The 16,371-nt window shown below is 34.7% G+C and overlaps 1 protein-coding gene across 3 annotated transcripts in view; it reads right to left on the reverse strand.

Moving 5' to 3' along the window:
* Nucleotides 1-16,371, reverse strand: part of ASCC3 (activating signal cointegrator 1 complex subunit 3) — a 267,877-nt gene that overhangs the window by 31,752 nt on the left and 219,754 nt on the right. For all 3 annotated transcript variants that reach the window (XM_080341877.1, XM_080341876.1, XM_080341878.1), the window contains 2 exons: nt 9,447-9,558; nt 9,026-9,160 (listed from right to left, as the gene is read on the reverse strand). In XM_080341877.1, coding sequence (XP_080198003.1) covers nt 9,026-9,160; nt 9,447-9,558 — 247 coding nt within the window. The remainder of the gene's footprint in view (nt 1-9,025; nt 9,161-9,446; nt 9,559-16,371) is intronic.

Consider the following 16,371-nt stretch of genomic DNA (forward strand, 5'->3'; position numbering starts at 1 on the left):
TCTGTCATGAATGGCCAGAGGTTTGATACAGTGAGTAACATGACAAAAATGCCCTTGTACCATATATGACCTTAACAGAACATCCCGTTACCTGAATGGGATGTACCATGCACTGCCAGGGCAGATCCAATCCTTTTTGGATGGCAAGTGATAATTTTTCTTGGTGATGTTCACCGCAGTATTGTAGGAATACCGTTGACTCAGTATTCCTACACAGACATGCTGTGTCTTTTCTACCTGTAAACATACGCAGTTATCTAAAGTACATTTTAAGAACTGTATTAAAAAAAATGAAATGGAAAGATAACTGACAATTAAGAGAGTTGCACATATTTTGCCTTTGGTATAAAGTTTTAAGAACTTATTTTAAAAGACAAAGGAAACAGAGATTTTCAGTACCAGATGTCTGGGAAGATCCCATTTGGATTTGAGCTACTTAAATTTGCAATCATGTATTTATACATCTAACAGAGCTTCTGTTTCCCCTAGAATCTGAAAATTAACTAGCTTTGTAGCATCTTCCTTGATCTGCCACCCGTGCCCTGAGGATTAGAGACTCCACCTGAGCTTGTTTTACAAGCATAACAGAAAAAATTAATCTCTGCTGGCAGCGATCCCACTGGGATACTGATGAATAATGATATCCCTCTCTTGCTGCCCTCTCAGTCCACTAGAAAAGCCACTCTAACCCAGCAACGTGGAAACTGCTGAAACCATTCCAGCTGTGGATTAGCAGGCAGTCAAGCATCCATCTGTTCTGTGTGAATCAAGAGAAAGCAAACACACATTCTTATAGCTAAAGAAGTATTCAAAATTAGCATCTTATATGACTGCTTATAGTAAATATTAAGACAATCATATGCAAAAGAAATAAATAATCTAATGTCTATACCTCATGTTGTTTACATTTGCTTGCTGCCTTAAGCAAGTGATAAAACAACTGGAATTCATCTCATTAACCTAAAGAATATTGTGCATTCAATGATCTAGTACATTTAAGAGAAAATTTCTTAATATTGTATACATCAGTTGTACCTAAAAATATTTTGTAAGTAGACATGCATGTACACACTAAGTAAACACAAGCAAACAGAGCAGCATGCCTTCACCTTGACAGGAGAAGGATTTAAGAGACCCTTTGTGAGAGGGATTTTAGCCATTTTCTCACCCTCTAAGGTGAGAGAAATAGACTTGATATATTTTATCTTTCTAAAAACTAGTAGTTTGAATCATCTCTGCTGTCTTGCTAGTCCATTCCACTGGAAGACAGAAAGGAAAGGCAGTGGGAAGTTGGCATGTGGGCAACCTCATCAAATTGGTGACGTCTGATTTGACTCTTCCATGGGAAAAGGGGCAACAATCTACTATAAATTTTCAATCAAACCATCACAATCCCAGATAAAACTGAAATGATTCTATGATTGTGTAACTTGACAGTTTTCACATACAACAATTCCAATATTTCGCCACTTGCCTGGCCCACATTCATTAAGTTGCACAGGTGAAGAAAATCTGCAACTGTTTGTTCTCTAAAAGCAAGCTTTCTATGGCATACCAGATTTACAAATACATATATATATATAAACTTTTTCTAACATTATGGGTAGCTTGATCTACCTAAGTAATTGTGAAATAAAGCATCTTGTAAATACTAGGCAAATAATATGAGATGATGATTTCTTAAAAGTTCATCTGTGATAATACATAACATCCACACTTAAAATAAAATTCAACCTTCTGAAGCTAGACAGGTTCCACCAGGAAACTGAAAAAAAGAAAAGAAAAGAACAAGACGAAGAAAGAATCTATATGTAAATAGGAAAATGCCAGTGTCAGATACTTCATTAAGGACCGATCAGTAATCCTCTTATGCCCTTTTTATTTAACTACTACGCTAAAGGAACAATATAGGCTGGATACCAATCTTCTATGATGTAATTGTTTCAGTCAAACCAATCCTTATTCTGATATTTCAGTTCCAATCAGAGAACAAGGTACAAAATGCCATCTTCTTTCTTAATGGCTTTACAAGTCTGAGTATTAACTTCTCTGCTGACTGAGAAAAACATTTGTGTGCCTTTAAACAGCAGTCAGTCAGTAGGGACAAGCTGGTGTCACAAAGTGAACTGAATTCTGTGAAAACAAATTCATTAGCAATATAATTTATAGTACAATGATACAACTCCATCAAAAGCAAAGGCACTAGCTAGAGTCCAGAGAAAAAAGAACTGTGGGCTGCAGAAGGCCCAAATTTGCCCGTCAGGCTTTAATTACAAATTGTGAGGCACAAAGTACGTAGAATTTGTACTGACTTTCTAAAGGCACACCACGCTGGTAAAACTCTCATGGAGTACTTAGGGCATGAGAACCAGTGGTCATTTATCAAAGCAGCATTATATATTATAAAATGTTCAGCTTTACCTCAATAAAGATGCCTTTTACAACTTTAGTTTTGTCTCAACAAACACAAAAATTATTTCAACAAATATATTGTATATTTGAAAACAGAGCCATATGACATGATGGCTGAAAAAAAGCCATTTCATTTTCAGTTTGATTACTTTGCAAAGTATTGGCTGCATGTACACAACTGTGCACAGTTTGAAATCTTGCATAATGACTAACTGGCAAGTGATAGGTAAAAGACTTTTGTGCTAAAATAAATAAATAGTGCATGGTTGAATTGCCTACAGCTTTAAGCAGTCAGCTAAACCAAACTTGATATAATATCACTTAACTTGCTTCTAGCAGGTACCCCAAGGACAAGAGTTGATTTGCCACAGAGGGCAGCCAGTGTTCACATTTGTAAGACCCAGATCAGGACAGTACTCTTATCAACCTCAGCAGATATAAGTGCAATAATCTCCTGGCTCATCAAAATAGTTTTCATGGGTAAACATGAACATTTTGCTGCTACAACTGCAGCTATAGGTCCTGTTAAAGGAATTTATTTCCTCATTTTTCTGGCAGAAACGGTTAATAAAGCAGCTATTGAAATGCGGATATACCCTTGAGGCTACTGGCTTCTACTACCACAGCTATACACACTTTCACAAGTTTTTCCCCTGGACACTGCATGGCAATCAAAACAACTTTAAAAAACCACACCCCTCTGCCCAAAACCCCAAGCAAACCAAAACAAGCCCAAAAAGCCACAACCCAAATCAAACAAAAAAACCCAAACAACAAAAAAACTTGAAGGTACCATATTATTTCCTAGACAACACTTCTTGTCTTATGGCCTACCTGGTGGGAAATGTACATCAGGAACCTTTAAATTCATCTTTAAAACAGGTTTTGTTTTAACTTTCCTGACTATTGATTCAGATTTTTTTGAACTGGCAAGTAAAGACAGGGGTAAATAGATTAGGGGGAAAAAGGAGGAGATTAGAGATTAGAAAGCCATGTATATTCAGGATGGGAAGGTCTTCTATTTTCTGGTTCTGAAAATATTTTTTTCTTATTGATGCCATAACAGTGAAAGACTTATGCCATGTTTCGTTAGCTGTCAGTGGTGGGTATCGTTATCTTGATTCCAACTGGTTGTGTTTTTCTAGAAAGATGGGCAGCATATGATGCTTTCAAAGTAAAAATCCAACAATTATTTGGGAAAAGAAAAATAAGACTCATCATGTCATAATGTTAGAAAAATAATTACTATATTCCAGTACTACAGCAACATTCAAAACAGCTCCATCTACTGGGACTAGAGGAAAATCAAGACAAATTTCATGTTTGAGTATTCATGTGTGTAAGTACTCTTTCTGCTAAATAAAAGGTATTTTGAATACACTGGATATAGATGATGAAATTTGGATGCTATTAAAATTAACGATAGCATTTTGTTCTATTTTCATGAAACCAAGTAAAATTTTAAAATTTAAACCATTTTATTAAATACACTATGGTACTATCAAGATGTTCCAAGTAGGAAATGAATCACAAATGTTTTAAAATATTAAAATGCAGAAAATATAGGCTGTATAAAAAAATAAGTAAATGATTCTGTAAATGCCTCTGTTTAACATGAAATTTATTCATTGAACAGTTCTAGGTATGAATTTATTGTGAAGAAAAGATTTAACAGGAAGAGGTAACAGTTTTATCCTATTATAAGAAGTCACTAAAGATACGCATAATGGCTGAGGCCTGTTCCTACTTGGAGAGTGGCCACAGCAGCCATGCTTATATTGTTGAGAATGCATGACATATGTGAAATCAAATACGTAACTTCTTTAAAAGTTAGCATGTAACATAATTGTTTTTCATTTGACAAAGTTTATGCAATAAAGTATTTCTACTCTTGACACTGAAATGCCGTATTTTAAAAGAATAAACTAACAAATACAGCCTTGCTATATTTTTTTTTGCCTTGATGAAAATCATGGTAGCATGTTTATTTCCTTCTAAATTAAATGTAAATGTAAATTTAAACGAGAAGACGACTGACTTAGAAGAGTGATATAATTTATTTCTGAAATTGTTCACAGAACAGAAAGGCAGTTTTATATAATATATTAAAAAACTCCCAAACCCAATGTTTCTGACATGGCTTGCAGCAAAAATAATACACAAACCAGCTCACATTAGCTTGCTCTTGGACAATATTTTTGTAACTTATTAATTCCTCCTTCCCTAGCATCTAACTGGAGACCAGTGGAAAAGATGGTTTATCACTAAGTCATAAACCTTTGTGAACCCTTCATGGGAGACTGAACCAACAGCTTTAAGACAGAATCCTGCTACAGAAATAAAATTACTTTAGGCTGAGAATGTAAATATTCACAAAGACTTGCGTATTTCCCTGGTTAGACTACGATGTGACAATGATGATGAACAGAAAATAAAACTATAGGTTAACAGAGTTGCCTAGAATCTCATAATACAAATATGTAAAAGATAATGAAAGACAGATAACGCGTTAATAATTTTACTCTTTTGTTATCTATGTATCTGGGACAGAGGGCATCTGTTTCATGAACCTCCTATTTTCCAAATCTGCTGCTCCAGCTACGCCAGATTTTCTGCTGAGTTCTGAAACACTTGGTCTAATACAAGCCAATGTAACAAAACCATGTCAGCTATCAGATGGAAATACAGGGAAGAGTGGATACCAAACTCAGAAGTCCATGTTGATATCAAAGAAAGATAGATACCTATGCCACAGGGAAACACAAACCACAAGCTCTTCTGTTGCTAGGCTCCCCAGTTAGAAAGAAACCCATTTACATGAGTTTTACATGAAAAGATGCAGTAGGCACAAGGAAACCAACCATTTCTCTCTTATAAGAAGAATTCAGAAACAGAAATAAGGGACAACAAGCAGACAAAACAAGGGCTGAAAGATGGTAATGTACTCTCCTTCGCTGACCAGTATGAGGAGATCTAACAAAGTATTTGAACTGTAAACTAGAATATTATACAGACAACCAGATAAAAAGACCTCTGTTCCTCAAGGAACAACAAACCTACATTTGATTTTAAAAAGATTTGTGGTGACTGCTGATTTAGTACAGAAAATGACAAAAATCACCCCAAAGTATCTCACACTGTTTTTTTACCCAGACCTCTGCTCTAATCTCTGCACCTAACTTTCAGAACAAAAGGAAACAGTCTTTAGATACCTCAGGGAAATCCAGCCTGTCAGTAATAATCCATGGACACTTTCTCATCAATAATACTTAATGCAAGAAGCGCCATAACTCAACAGTGAATAAGCTCATTTGGATTATTACCATCTGAAGCACGGTTAGGAAAGTTTTAAAGAAAGCTCTATGGAAAAGCATCAAACACTTTCTCTCAGAAAAATTACAGGTCCACCAGCACAAGTCAGTTACAAAAGTAAATGAATCTGAGCTTTGCCTGCTTATTGCAAACCCGAGACAGATTAAACATCTCGAGTACAGATTTACTGAGAGGAGAGGGAAAGTGTGAGGGGATTGTACCCCGTCTATTTGTATCACTTATGACTGTATACGGCCAACATGACTGCGGAGCTGTTCCCATGTGCCATGTTCCTGTTCATGTTATGGACACTTCAACCCCTAAACCATACTGAAAAAAATTCATTTGATCTTGTAAAACGCTGGCAGAAGATCAAATGAAAAGATAAAATAAAAACAGAGAAAGGAACAGATACTGGAAAAGGCTATGAATGGTCTTGACTACTAAGTGGAAACAAATCTTGCTATCAAGTGACTTTTCTGAGAGACCCATCAGCAGTAGAAACAGAATGACTCAAAACTTCTCTTTCAATGAGTTGCAAAGATTCACTGATAATTCATTGGTGAATGATCCTGAATTCTGAACCCATCGGCATGGCAAAATATCAATCTGAAACTCAAAATCCCTTAATCAAACACAGATTTAAAACCCTTAGTATGATCATAAATTTCTGAGTTCTTTTTACTGGTTTTGTTTTAAACAAACTCTTGCTCTTTTTAAATTTACACATTTACAATTTAGTATATATCCCATTTCAAACAACAGTATTTTCTTTGTTACAGTTGTACACTTCTGCTTTCTTTATATACATCAAACAACTTGTAAATGTCTAAAGGTTTGCAAGATTATGGACAATGCTAACAAAAAAGACCCACATGTCACATCTACAAAATCCTGCAAGTGCATTCGAGAAATGTTTTGGATGGTTATTCTTAAATAACACAGTCCAAAATTCAAAATTTTAAAACTGAGTGATCAGCAGAGTAATCACAATTAGAATTATGTTTTGCAATGATAACAGGCCTTTTGGTACTATAGCTACAGCTTTCAGTTCCAGCATCATTAAGAGATTCTTCAAATTACTTTTTAAATATCCTTTTCTCTCAGGATTTTCACTTATACCTAATTAGACTATTTACCCCATGCCATGTAATTCCCTATTGCCAAAACTGCTAAATGCTTCAATAAGAAGGAGGAGGGCACCAGTGGAGCGAGGCAGATGTAATGTCATTGGTTAACAATAGAGGTGTGAAGCAACTGCTGTAATTATAAAACTCATTAATTCACAGTGTTTAGGGGAAAAAAAACCATTGGCAATAACTCTGTTGAAATGCAATTTTTTTCAACACTACATCGGATTGAAAAAAACGCCTTTCAATTCACACCTTAAACAAGACACAATAGTAATTCCACTAGTAATTACGAAAACCAACTTCTGCATAAAAAGTAAGGAAAAATTGTCAGCTATAATGGCATGCAGCGTTCATACAGCCTTTTCATCTTTCAAATTGACAAGTGGCACATTTTGACCCAATCTGATTTTATTTTTAGTCTCATTCCACTTAAGACTGTAAATGGACAACTTCCAAGTCTATATTTCCAGACAAAAAATTAGAAAGAATTAAAGCAAGATTAATTAATTTTAAATTTTAAAATCTCTGCCCAACAGTAGGGTCCTAGGTTTCGTCTACAACAGAAATATTTGCCATTTACCTTCACGCCTCATGGATACAAGCTGTTGCAGTACATGAGGAGCTCTCGGATAAAACAGACAGCACTAGATTCTGCTTCCATCATTCATCTTCCATGTGCTGCTCACCAGCTTAGGCAGTATCATTAAATGTCCTCCATTTCTGCTAATGCTACTCTCAAAGTTTCCCTGTCCAAATTTGTCAGAAAAAAAATTCTGCAGTTTCTAGGTGGAGAAAATTTTCTCTAGAGGAAAGCGATTTTAAAGAGACAGCAGCTGGAGTAAAACTCCCACCTTGAATACTCAGCATTATATTATTTAACTTCTGGTCACCAGTGGATATTCATTTTTAAAATTTCACTTATTTTACATACAGCATATACAGGAATTGTGGTCGATTACCGTTTTGAATTCAGCCAAATACAGTGAATTTCATTTCACATAATTGGCAATGTCTTCTGCCAACAGAACAACAGATATTGTAGGATCAGTGATAGCAATTCCCCTATTTAGGCTTTATAACACTTGCCATAATAAAATATTACTGTAGCCTGTATTTCTGAGCTGTAACGCTTTGAATGTTTGCAGCAGGTGATTTAAATTAATCAGAAAGAAAGTCTCTGTACTAGAAAAGTGGCTTTCCTAGTGTCATAAAATGCTGATCAGGTTTTGTTGAGATGCAAACTGTTGAATAGCACTATTTAAATTTTTCTTCTTGTATTTCTCCTTAGGGAAATTTTGGCAGCATGTCAAAATGATAATGAATATAAAAGTAACATACATAAATACTATAAGATGAGATGCTAGATTTTGAAGTTAACACTTGGAAAATTAAAGAATTTGGGCCACTTGTATAATGTATATAATGCAAAGAGACTACAATCATAAGTGGGCAGAAATAAGTTATCCTGGATAATACTCAAGCACTTATTGTTTTCAAATATGTATGTAGGAGTGGGGTTATACCATTCTGAAAAAGAAGATTTTGTAGATAGAACTACTTAAGTACTTAAAAAGGAAAAAGAAGTAAAACCTGATTAATTTATGATGAGAATATCATGCTGCATCGTAGACCGTGTCTCCAGATTTGAAGCCTAAATCTTTTGCCTTGCATTGCACTTCTCTACGAAACAGTCACTGGACTAACTGTGAGCTGGAATTATGGCAGGTTATGACCTCAGGGATGGTGAAGGGGCAGGGAGAAGGAAAAGCAGGCGTTCTAGGAAACAGGTCTTCCCTGTACGACTCCTGCTGTGTGTTCCGGATTGTCACAGTGCAACGTGATGGCCCTGGTACAGATTTAGGATGTTGATATGTAGTTATTATTCTGGCATTTTCGTATTATACCTAACTTAGAAAAAACAAGTTTCAGATTTGTTTGAACATCATGAAGAGGCACATGAAGAGAAACGGTAATTTTGATGTACTGATTAGATGAAACATTTGAAACATCAAAAATGATTCAGCTATATTGCTCAAACAAGAAAAAAAGAAATTATAGATCAGGGAACAAATGCCTTTTTTTAAATTCTGGGGTTGTTTTTTCAAGTACTTCTAAGTGTCTTTTAGAGCCATGAGTTAAATGTTAGTTAAGAAGATATTAGCACTCACTGTCAGAATTAAGAGCAACTCTTCAATGTTGCTTTCAGGTTTCAGCTGATCTTTGAACATCCCAATAGTTGGATGCTTCAAATAGTAATAGGAAGCAATGCGGCCATATGTTAGAGGTTCAATGCTGCGATTATCCTGTTAGAAAAGGAATCAAAAATACATAGTTCCTACATGGTTCAATATAAATGGTTCCTACAAAACCGCAAAATATTTTAAGACTACTTTATAAAAGAGAACGGAAAAAACTATTTAGCTTCATAATTCAGTTGCAACCCCAATTAAGCACAGTTTTCAACGTCTTACAAATAGCTCCACAGACAAACTCTAACATCTCAAATCAGGAGGATGTATTTATTTTGCTTTTCCCAGCTTTCAGGAGCATGTATCTTACCAAATCTTGTAAGGCACAGATGAGTCTTACCTCCCCAATTTCAATACAGTAGGAACCTTCCAAATCAAAGAGGGATTTCTCAACAAGGCTTGAGAGGTATTTATTCATAGTGTCGTGGCTCACATCCTCCAAGTTATAGTAACTAGATAAATTGAAAACAGATGCATCACATGAATACTTTTTACACTCTGAAGATTTTTAACAATAACGCCTTGTAGGAATACTTACAGGCTGCTATAATACACACACGTATTTGGAACAGCAAATATGCACATTAAACAATTAAACACAGAAGTATTCTCTTATATAGTCTAACAAGAAAATAAATTCTTAAATGGTTTGTGGGAGTAATCAACATAATACAAACATGTCCATATGGAAAGATGGTAATTTATCAGTCTATCAGTAGAAAGGTTGATATAAATGAACTGGACTGGCTTCATTTTGTTAGTGGGAAAATTTTTCTGATTGCACAAGTATGTTTTCCTGATTATGACAGTGAACAAGCAATACTAACACAAATAACAGTATCTTAACTTCAAGGGAGAGGAAGAAAACCCACCAAGCATAACAACTGTTCTTACATTCTGGAACTCTGAAAATAAAAACTAGGCAATATAGTAACACCTCTTGAAAAAGTAACTCTGCGCTAATCCAAATGTTGTTGTTTGTTGTTACATTTCCATGTCATATTATTCTCAAAGTTAAAATCAATTAAAAAAAAATGGTAATTGTCAATGTGGTTACTTCACATGTTCATTTTCAGGTAAAATTGTTTAGGTAAACTATATATAGTAACAATGATTCTTAGTTATCTATATGAAGGAAAAATATTTATAAAGTATGCCAAAATGTATTATGCCAGCATATAAAAAATACCCAGTGACTTATGTCTGCCCTCCTTAACTATAGAACTTAAACTGTATTATAAGATTTTTACTCAGACAAAGTAATGTAAGTTCAGGGAGGGCTCTTACCTAGAAAACTCCAGACAAAAATGTAGTAAGAACTGCATTTTAGATTCAACCAAGGCACCAATTCAGAAAGTAACAGGTTCAATGAGCAGTACAGAAAAACTGAGAATGCTCAGAAAGTTTAAAAATTCTAAATTTAAGCAGAGCAATTAAATAATGCAATTTCAAAGTGGAATTAAACAAAAAATATGATGATTTACTGAAATGTTAGAAAGCACAGTAAAAAAGGTTGTTGCCACTCATTTAATTCTGAAAAATACTCTCACACAAAAAGACTACTGAGATTGCTGCAATAATGAAAGATTCTCCTTTGTTCATACTACCTGCTTTACTAAAATTTCCTCCTGTTACAATGTACTCAGCATCCCCACTGGAAACAAACCCACATGCTGTAGCGAAGAGTAGGTTCTTTCAGTGTTATTTTGTGCAGGTGAACAACAGGCTGCAAAAACAGTGTGCTGAGATGCATTTTAACTGATTTTACATAGTCACAGCTATACCTGAGTTAGTCTTTTAAATTCCCTTTACTGCCAAAGGAGAGAAACGTGTGCTTGCAGAATGCTGCTCATCTGACGTATTTTATAAATCTGCTTTAGGATAAGGTGAAATGTAATCACTGACTAAAAAAAAAATAACTTCAGACAATCAGTTGAGCTGTTGATGCTATATTTGGGCAGATGAATCCCATTCTCTGATTTAAGCTCTATTTCATTTACTGCAATGCTGCTGTTAGAAAACTTCAAAAGATGGAATTGCATTTTCATATACTGCAAGTATCCTTCCATGACTGTTTTATTAATAGAATCCAATTTGCTTTATTATTTTCTTAAACAGAGTTTTTAACATTTATCTTTTTGAATAGCAACAGCACAACTGAAAAAAGGCTGCATAATAAATAGCAGTATGGACATTTCCAGATTTTTTTCCCCCTTGTTATTAATCCCAAATCATGCAGTTAATCCTCTGATTCTTTGAATGTTCACTTATAATTGGGTAAAGTTGGAGTAAAACACTACTAACATAAGAAAAAGATTTAAAAAATCTGTTCTGATAGCAGGAAATAATCAGCTACATTAGACAGCGACAAAGTGTACAAATATGGCCACAGAGTACTGAAATCTGGTATTTTATAGGGATTCATGTTGAGATGATCTCAAATATTTAAAGCATAGCTATTGCCTAAAAGAAAACGAAACAAAGAAATATTTATATTGACTAAAAAGTTTTATATGGAAGACAGCCACACATTATCAGTCTTATGCAAAGAGAACTTATTTGTAGCAAAAGTACTCCAACATTATTTTCAATGCAACCTACTTTTCATGAAAGTCCTGTTTTAAATTTACTGAGGTAATACAGTAATGATAAAAAAAGGTCAATGTTTCCATCTTCACCTTTTATCTGCCTGACATCTTTTCACTGAACACATTTAGAATCTGTTTATTAGCAGAAATTACTTTATAACATTTTGTTTACCTTCTGAAAATAAATGAGCAAATTAACTACATAAATTAACGACATAAGTTGTTTAAGGATATGAAAAGGTTTTCTATTTTATACATCTAAACCACTAATGATTCATTAGTATTTTTCTCTAAACTGAATATAACACTACTGAAATGATTATAATTAAGACACTTTGTTGTCTCATTATTCAGAATTTCACCAAATCATTTCAGCACCATTATTTGCAGTACCACAACACTGATGATGAATACTGATAAATCAAAGAAAGAGATATGGGCAATACACTGAAATTCTTTTTTAAGACTGTAATTTAAGACACTAATTCAAACAGATTTTATCATGTGCTCTGCCTAATTTGCAGTATTTCATACTGCAGTCGTAATCATTAAAGGCATTATAATACCTTTTAAAAATTATGTGAATTTTAAATTTTCTGATTTTGGGTATTTTTTTGTCAGAGGAGGAAATATCTACCTGCCTAGTACAAAGAAAACAATGTAAAAAAATCTTAAATGGTTTGTAATCTTGAGTAAAGTGGTACCAGTGTGTTTTAACTACTATCTATAATGGGGAAAATATAATTTTGAGCATACCCACAGGAGCTTCTTGGTCACTCAGCACATTTTCCCCTAATAAAAAGTAAACTCATTCACCTAGAAAGACTATGTTAAAATCATTACCGAAAACGGAGGTATCATGACATTAGACGGTATTTTGAATGCACAGGCATAAATGCAAGTTGTATTTTGCATGTTGGTATGCTCCAAGTATAAAAACCGCATCGTCTGTGAGTTCCTCTATGAAGCTATATTACCTAACTATTTAATTACAGATAAAGAATAAAAACAATGCAGTTTCATGCTCACTGCATTGAATCATCTAGTCATTATTTTCCCTTTGCTATAAACAGACAGCCTACCTTTCTATCAGCACACCATTTCATTTATTTCACAGTGAAGCCCAGTTTCACAATAATTGACTTGTCAGAAGCTCTAATTTATGAGGCTGGGCTCTGTAAGCCTTCTCCTATATTGGACTCAACCTGCACACAAGCAGGGTTGAATATTTACAATGCTGTTAACAGGTGCTGAGTTGTTTAATGATTCTAATAGCCAGAAGCGTACTGAGAAAGCCAGCGGGATCACAATTACAGGCTGTTTGAACACAACAATTACTCGTCCCCTGAGAGGTGTGAAAGTCAAAGGCAGTTTTATCCTAACAGCATCTAGCACATGGGCTAGACAGGCTAACTTCCATTAGTAGTCCTTTGGGAAAAAGCAATAACAAACCCCTAGGTATCATAAAAATTTACAAAGTATGTAAAATTTAAACAATCAAAAACTGAAGGAACTTTATTGTCTTATAAATAATATATTTTAAATCCCAAACCTTGTAGAGCTTGGCAAGAACAACAAACCCTGAAACATGAACTTATTTCTCTAATCTAAGGAAGTGTGGAATTTCATCAGCTAAGAAAGACAGAGAGACGTGCAGGAACATAAAATGTAGATGAAGTTACACAAAACATTTAGTATTTAATGTGAATGGTAGCAATAATTTCCTGTTTAGCTTATGTAAACCTGACCTGAGATCTCTCTGGGAAATTTTTCATCAGCCTTGAAATGGTCTTGCTATAACTGTCAATGCTGTGAAGTCATTTGTTACAGCACCATGTTTTTTATGTTCAGATTATACGGTAGTAATAGTGACACACACAATGAAAATTGGCAGCAGAGTCAGCCAAAAATACTAAAAGAAAAAACTTGCTAGCCGAAGGCCTTATAAAACAAATGCACAAAAAAAGACGAATACACAACATTCTCTTGATAGCAAGAACATGTGCTTTCTGAGATTTTGCAGTCCTGAATGCAGAATTTCATTATGAACAAGTATGGGGGAAGCATAAATAGCCCTTTTGTAAATCTCTTCACTGCAGTCATCGTGTTCACTTTCACCATCCTGTGGCCTTCAGCAGCTGCCATCTGCAAATAGTACCACAGAAATGGTACCGAGTCTGCAGCACAACTGATGGACCTTCACAGCCAGAGAGCTAAGAACCAACGTACCAACTCACTCCTGTTGTTAAGACATCACCGACTGACTCTGGAGTCTGTGACTGCGTTGTTAAAATGCATTACTGCACGCACAACGCTGCAGGCAGTAACCTCTATTTGCATTTTACTTGTATTTTCTTGCATTCATATATCTGCTTCTGCCAGGTATAGGAAATAGATACATTACTATCTTTTATCAGTTTTTAGTATATTGTCCATTGTGGTTATTTAAGAAGATCAAAAAAGGGTCCAGTTTCTCTGACATCAGTGAGGTATTTGCCTCCACATCAGTGCTTCTCATTAAAATATTTACAAGAAAGATTGCTTCCTAAGATGCGTTCATAAAATGAGAAATCAGCGGTAACAGGCACATGTAAATTTGTTTACAATATTGATTGGGCACTTCTTTTTCCTATGATATATCCCAACAGATAATTTGTGTAGGTAAATCATAACCAAGAGTAGGAAGACAAATATGTGGATGTGCTTTGGGCATGGTGAGATGTGGAGTCTTCAGCTTTGCGTTCTCACTTAAGACTGCAGCAGACTGAGGAAGAGGAGGTGGCTCAAATACTCAGCAGCCTGGGGCTTCCCAGACTGAGAGAATCAGAAAAAAACTGTGAAAAGTTTGGTAAAAGCATACCAAGAACTGCATTCCTGCACTTTTCACATCACTAAGACCCTAATAATTTAAAAGAGCAAGCTCTTGTTATGAAATTCATAATAATGCCTATAGATGTTATTTATGAAGTATATATACAGGCACATAGATATAAACATGACCCTAAAAGAATCCACCCTGAGAAAACTCAAAATGGGGATATCAGAAATTACTGCAGTGTAACAAACCTGTACCTTTTTAGCTTCTGTTCTTAGTAGGTACAGCCAAACTTTTTCATTTTATCTCTTAGTCTTAGTTAATTTAACTTTATTTAGTAGTCTCCTTTTCTGACATAATTCCAAACTACCCCTAAAATTCTGAATAACTGTGATTTTGCCACTGCAATACATATATTCTATCCTGACTGGTTGATATTAGCTGTCATACCAGAAAAAAATATTGGAACAGTACATAATCTTGATTTGGATGTTTTTATTCACATATGGTTAGACATGTTCAGCTAATCATACTGAAAAAATGAAATTTAAAATAAAATACAAGTGTGTGATGATAAGAGCATCGGAGATAATTTAATTATCATTTATGCTACATTATTCTTTCACTCCAGTAAACTTTGTAAGATTGAGAAAATGTGAAAAAAAGGAACTCTTAAAAATACTTATCAGAATGAATTACTAGAACAATTTTTTCAGGTCTTCACAAGGAATTTACGCAGATAGCCGATTTTATAAGTGTGTATGTATACACACACTCTCATATATATTTATAAATACATAAAAAACGATACACATTTTAAGTGATGTGATGTGTGTGCCCTCAGAATATCTAAAACTTAACTTTCCAAATGAAAGCTGATTCTGCTTAACTTTACATATGTTGTAAATTTCTACTTCTCTTTTATTGCACATGTATCTGGAAAAGATCATAACCTGATTTACAGAAAATGTTTCCCGTAGCCATTTCTCTTCTATAGAAAGGTGCCGATTATAATCTTTTATAAGGGTGAAAGAATGAAATAGTCAAGGAATTCCAGACAAGGAAAGGAGCCTCTCAAAATAGCCCCTTTCAAAGAACAGGGCACTTTGCTGACCTGTCTTGTATGATCTTGACTAAGTAAAGAACATATTGACTAAAGTTGTACGTGGAAAGAAGAGCACGTTGTAGCACTTGACTGAAGTAGCACAGAAACTGCAAATTCAAACCCCTCTACATTTAGGAATAATTGCTTTGAGAAGGGGAAAGAACAAGGAAGAAACTGGATATTGAGGCTGATACATTACGAGAAACAGTTTTATTTGGACCATTCCTCTCATTTGCCCATCATCTCTTGAACAACATGCACCTGGCTAGTCAGGGTGCCTCTGAACAGAACTGGCACTCAGGTACTCCACTCCCCCAAATTAACAGCTCAATTATAATACTCCTCTTAACTAGAAGACTTAAAATTCATTTCAGAGATTTCAAGATAGAGGTGTTCATCAAAAAAGAAAATGAAAATGGTTTGATGAAAATAATTATTGTAACATGCAAAGATTTTCAGCACCACCATTAAAAAAGTCATTGTTACAAGTCTAACAAATTATCTCAAGTGTTCCAGAAAAAGTTCCGTAATGCCTGCATGTTTAGAAGAAACCTGGATACTTAGAGCAAAGGGATACTTTGGTATTTACCTCACAACAGAAGTAGATTAACATTACTTAAATAGTACAAATTGTAAGCATTCAGTAAGGCATTTTATGATACTGGATTGGAATAGAATGATCCTAGATTTGTTTATGCAGCTTTAATATACAAGTAGCTAAAACTGGCAATAAATGAGAATATAAATCTTCTGCATG

This window comes from Nesoenas mayeri (genome assembly GCF_963082525.1).
Source record: "Nesoenas mayeri genome assembly, chromosome: 3".
Taxonomy (NCBI): domain Eukaryota; kingdom Metazoa; phylum Chordata; class Aves; order Columbiformes; family Columbidae; genus Nesoenas; species Nesoenas mayeri.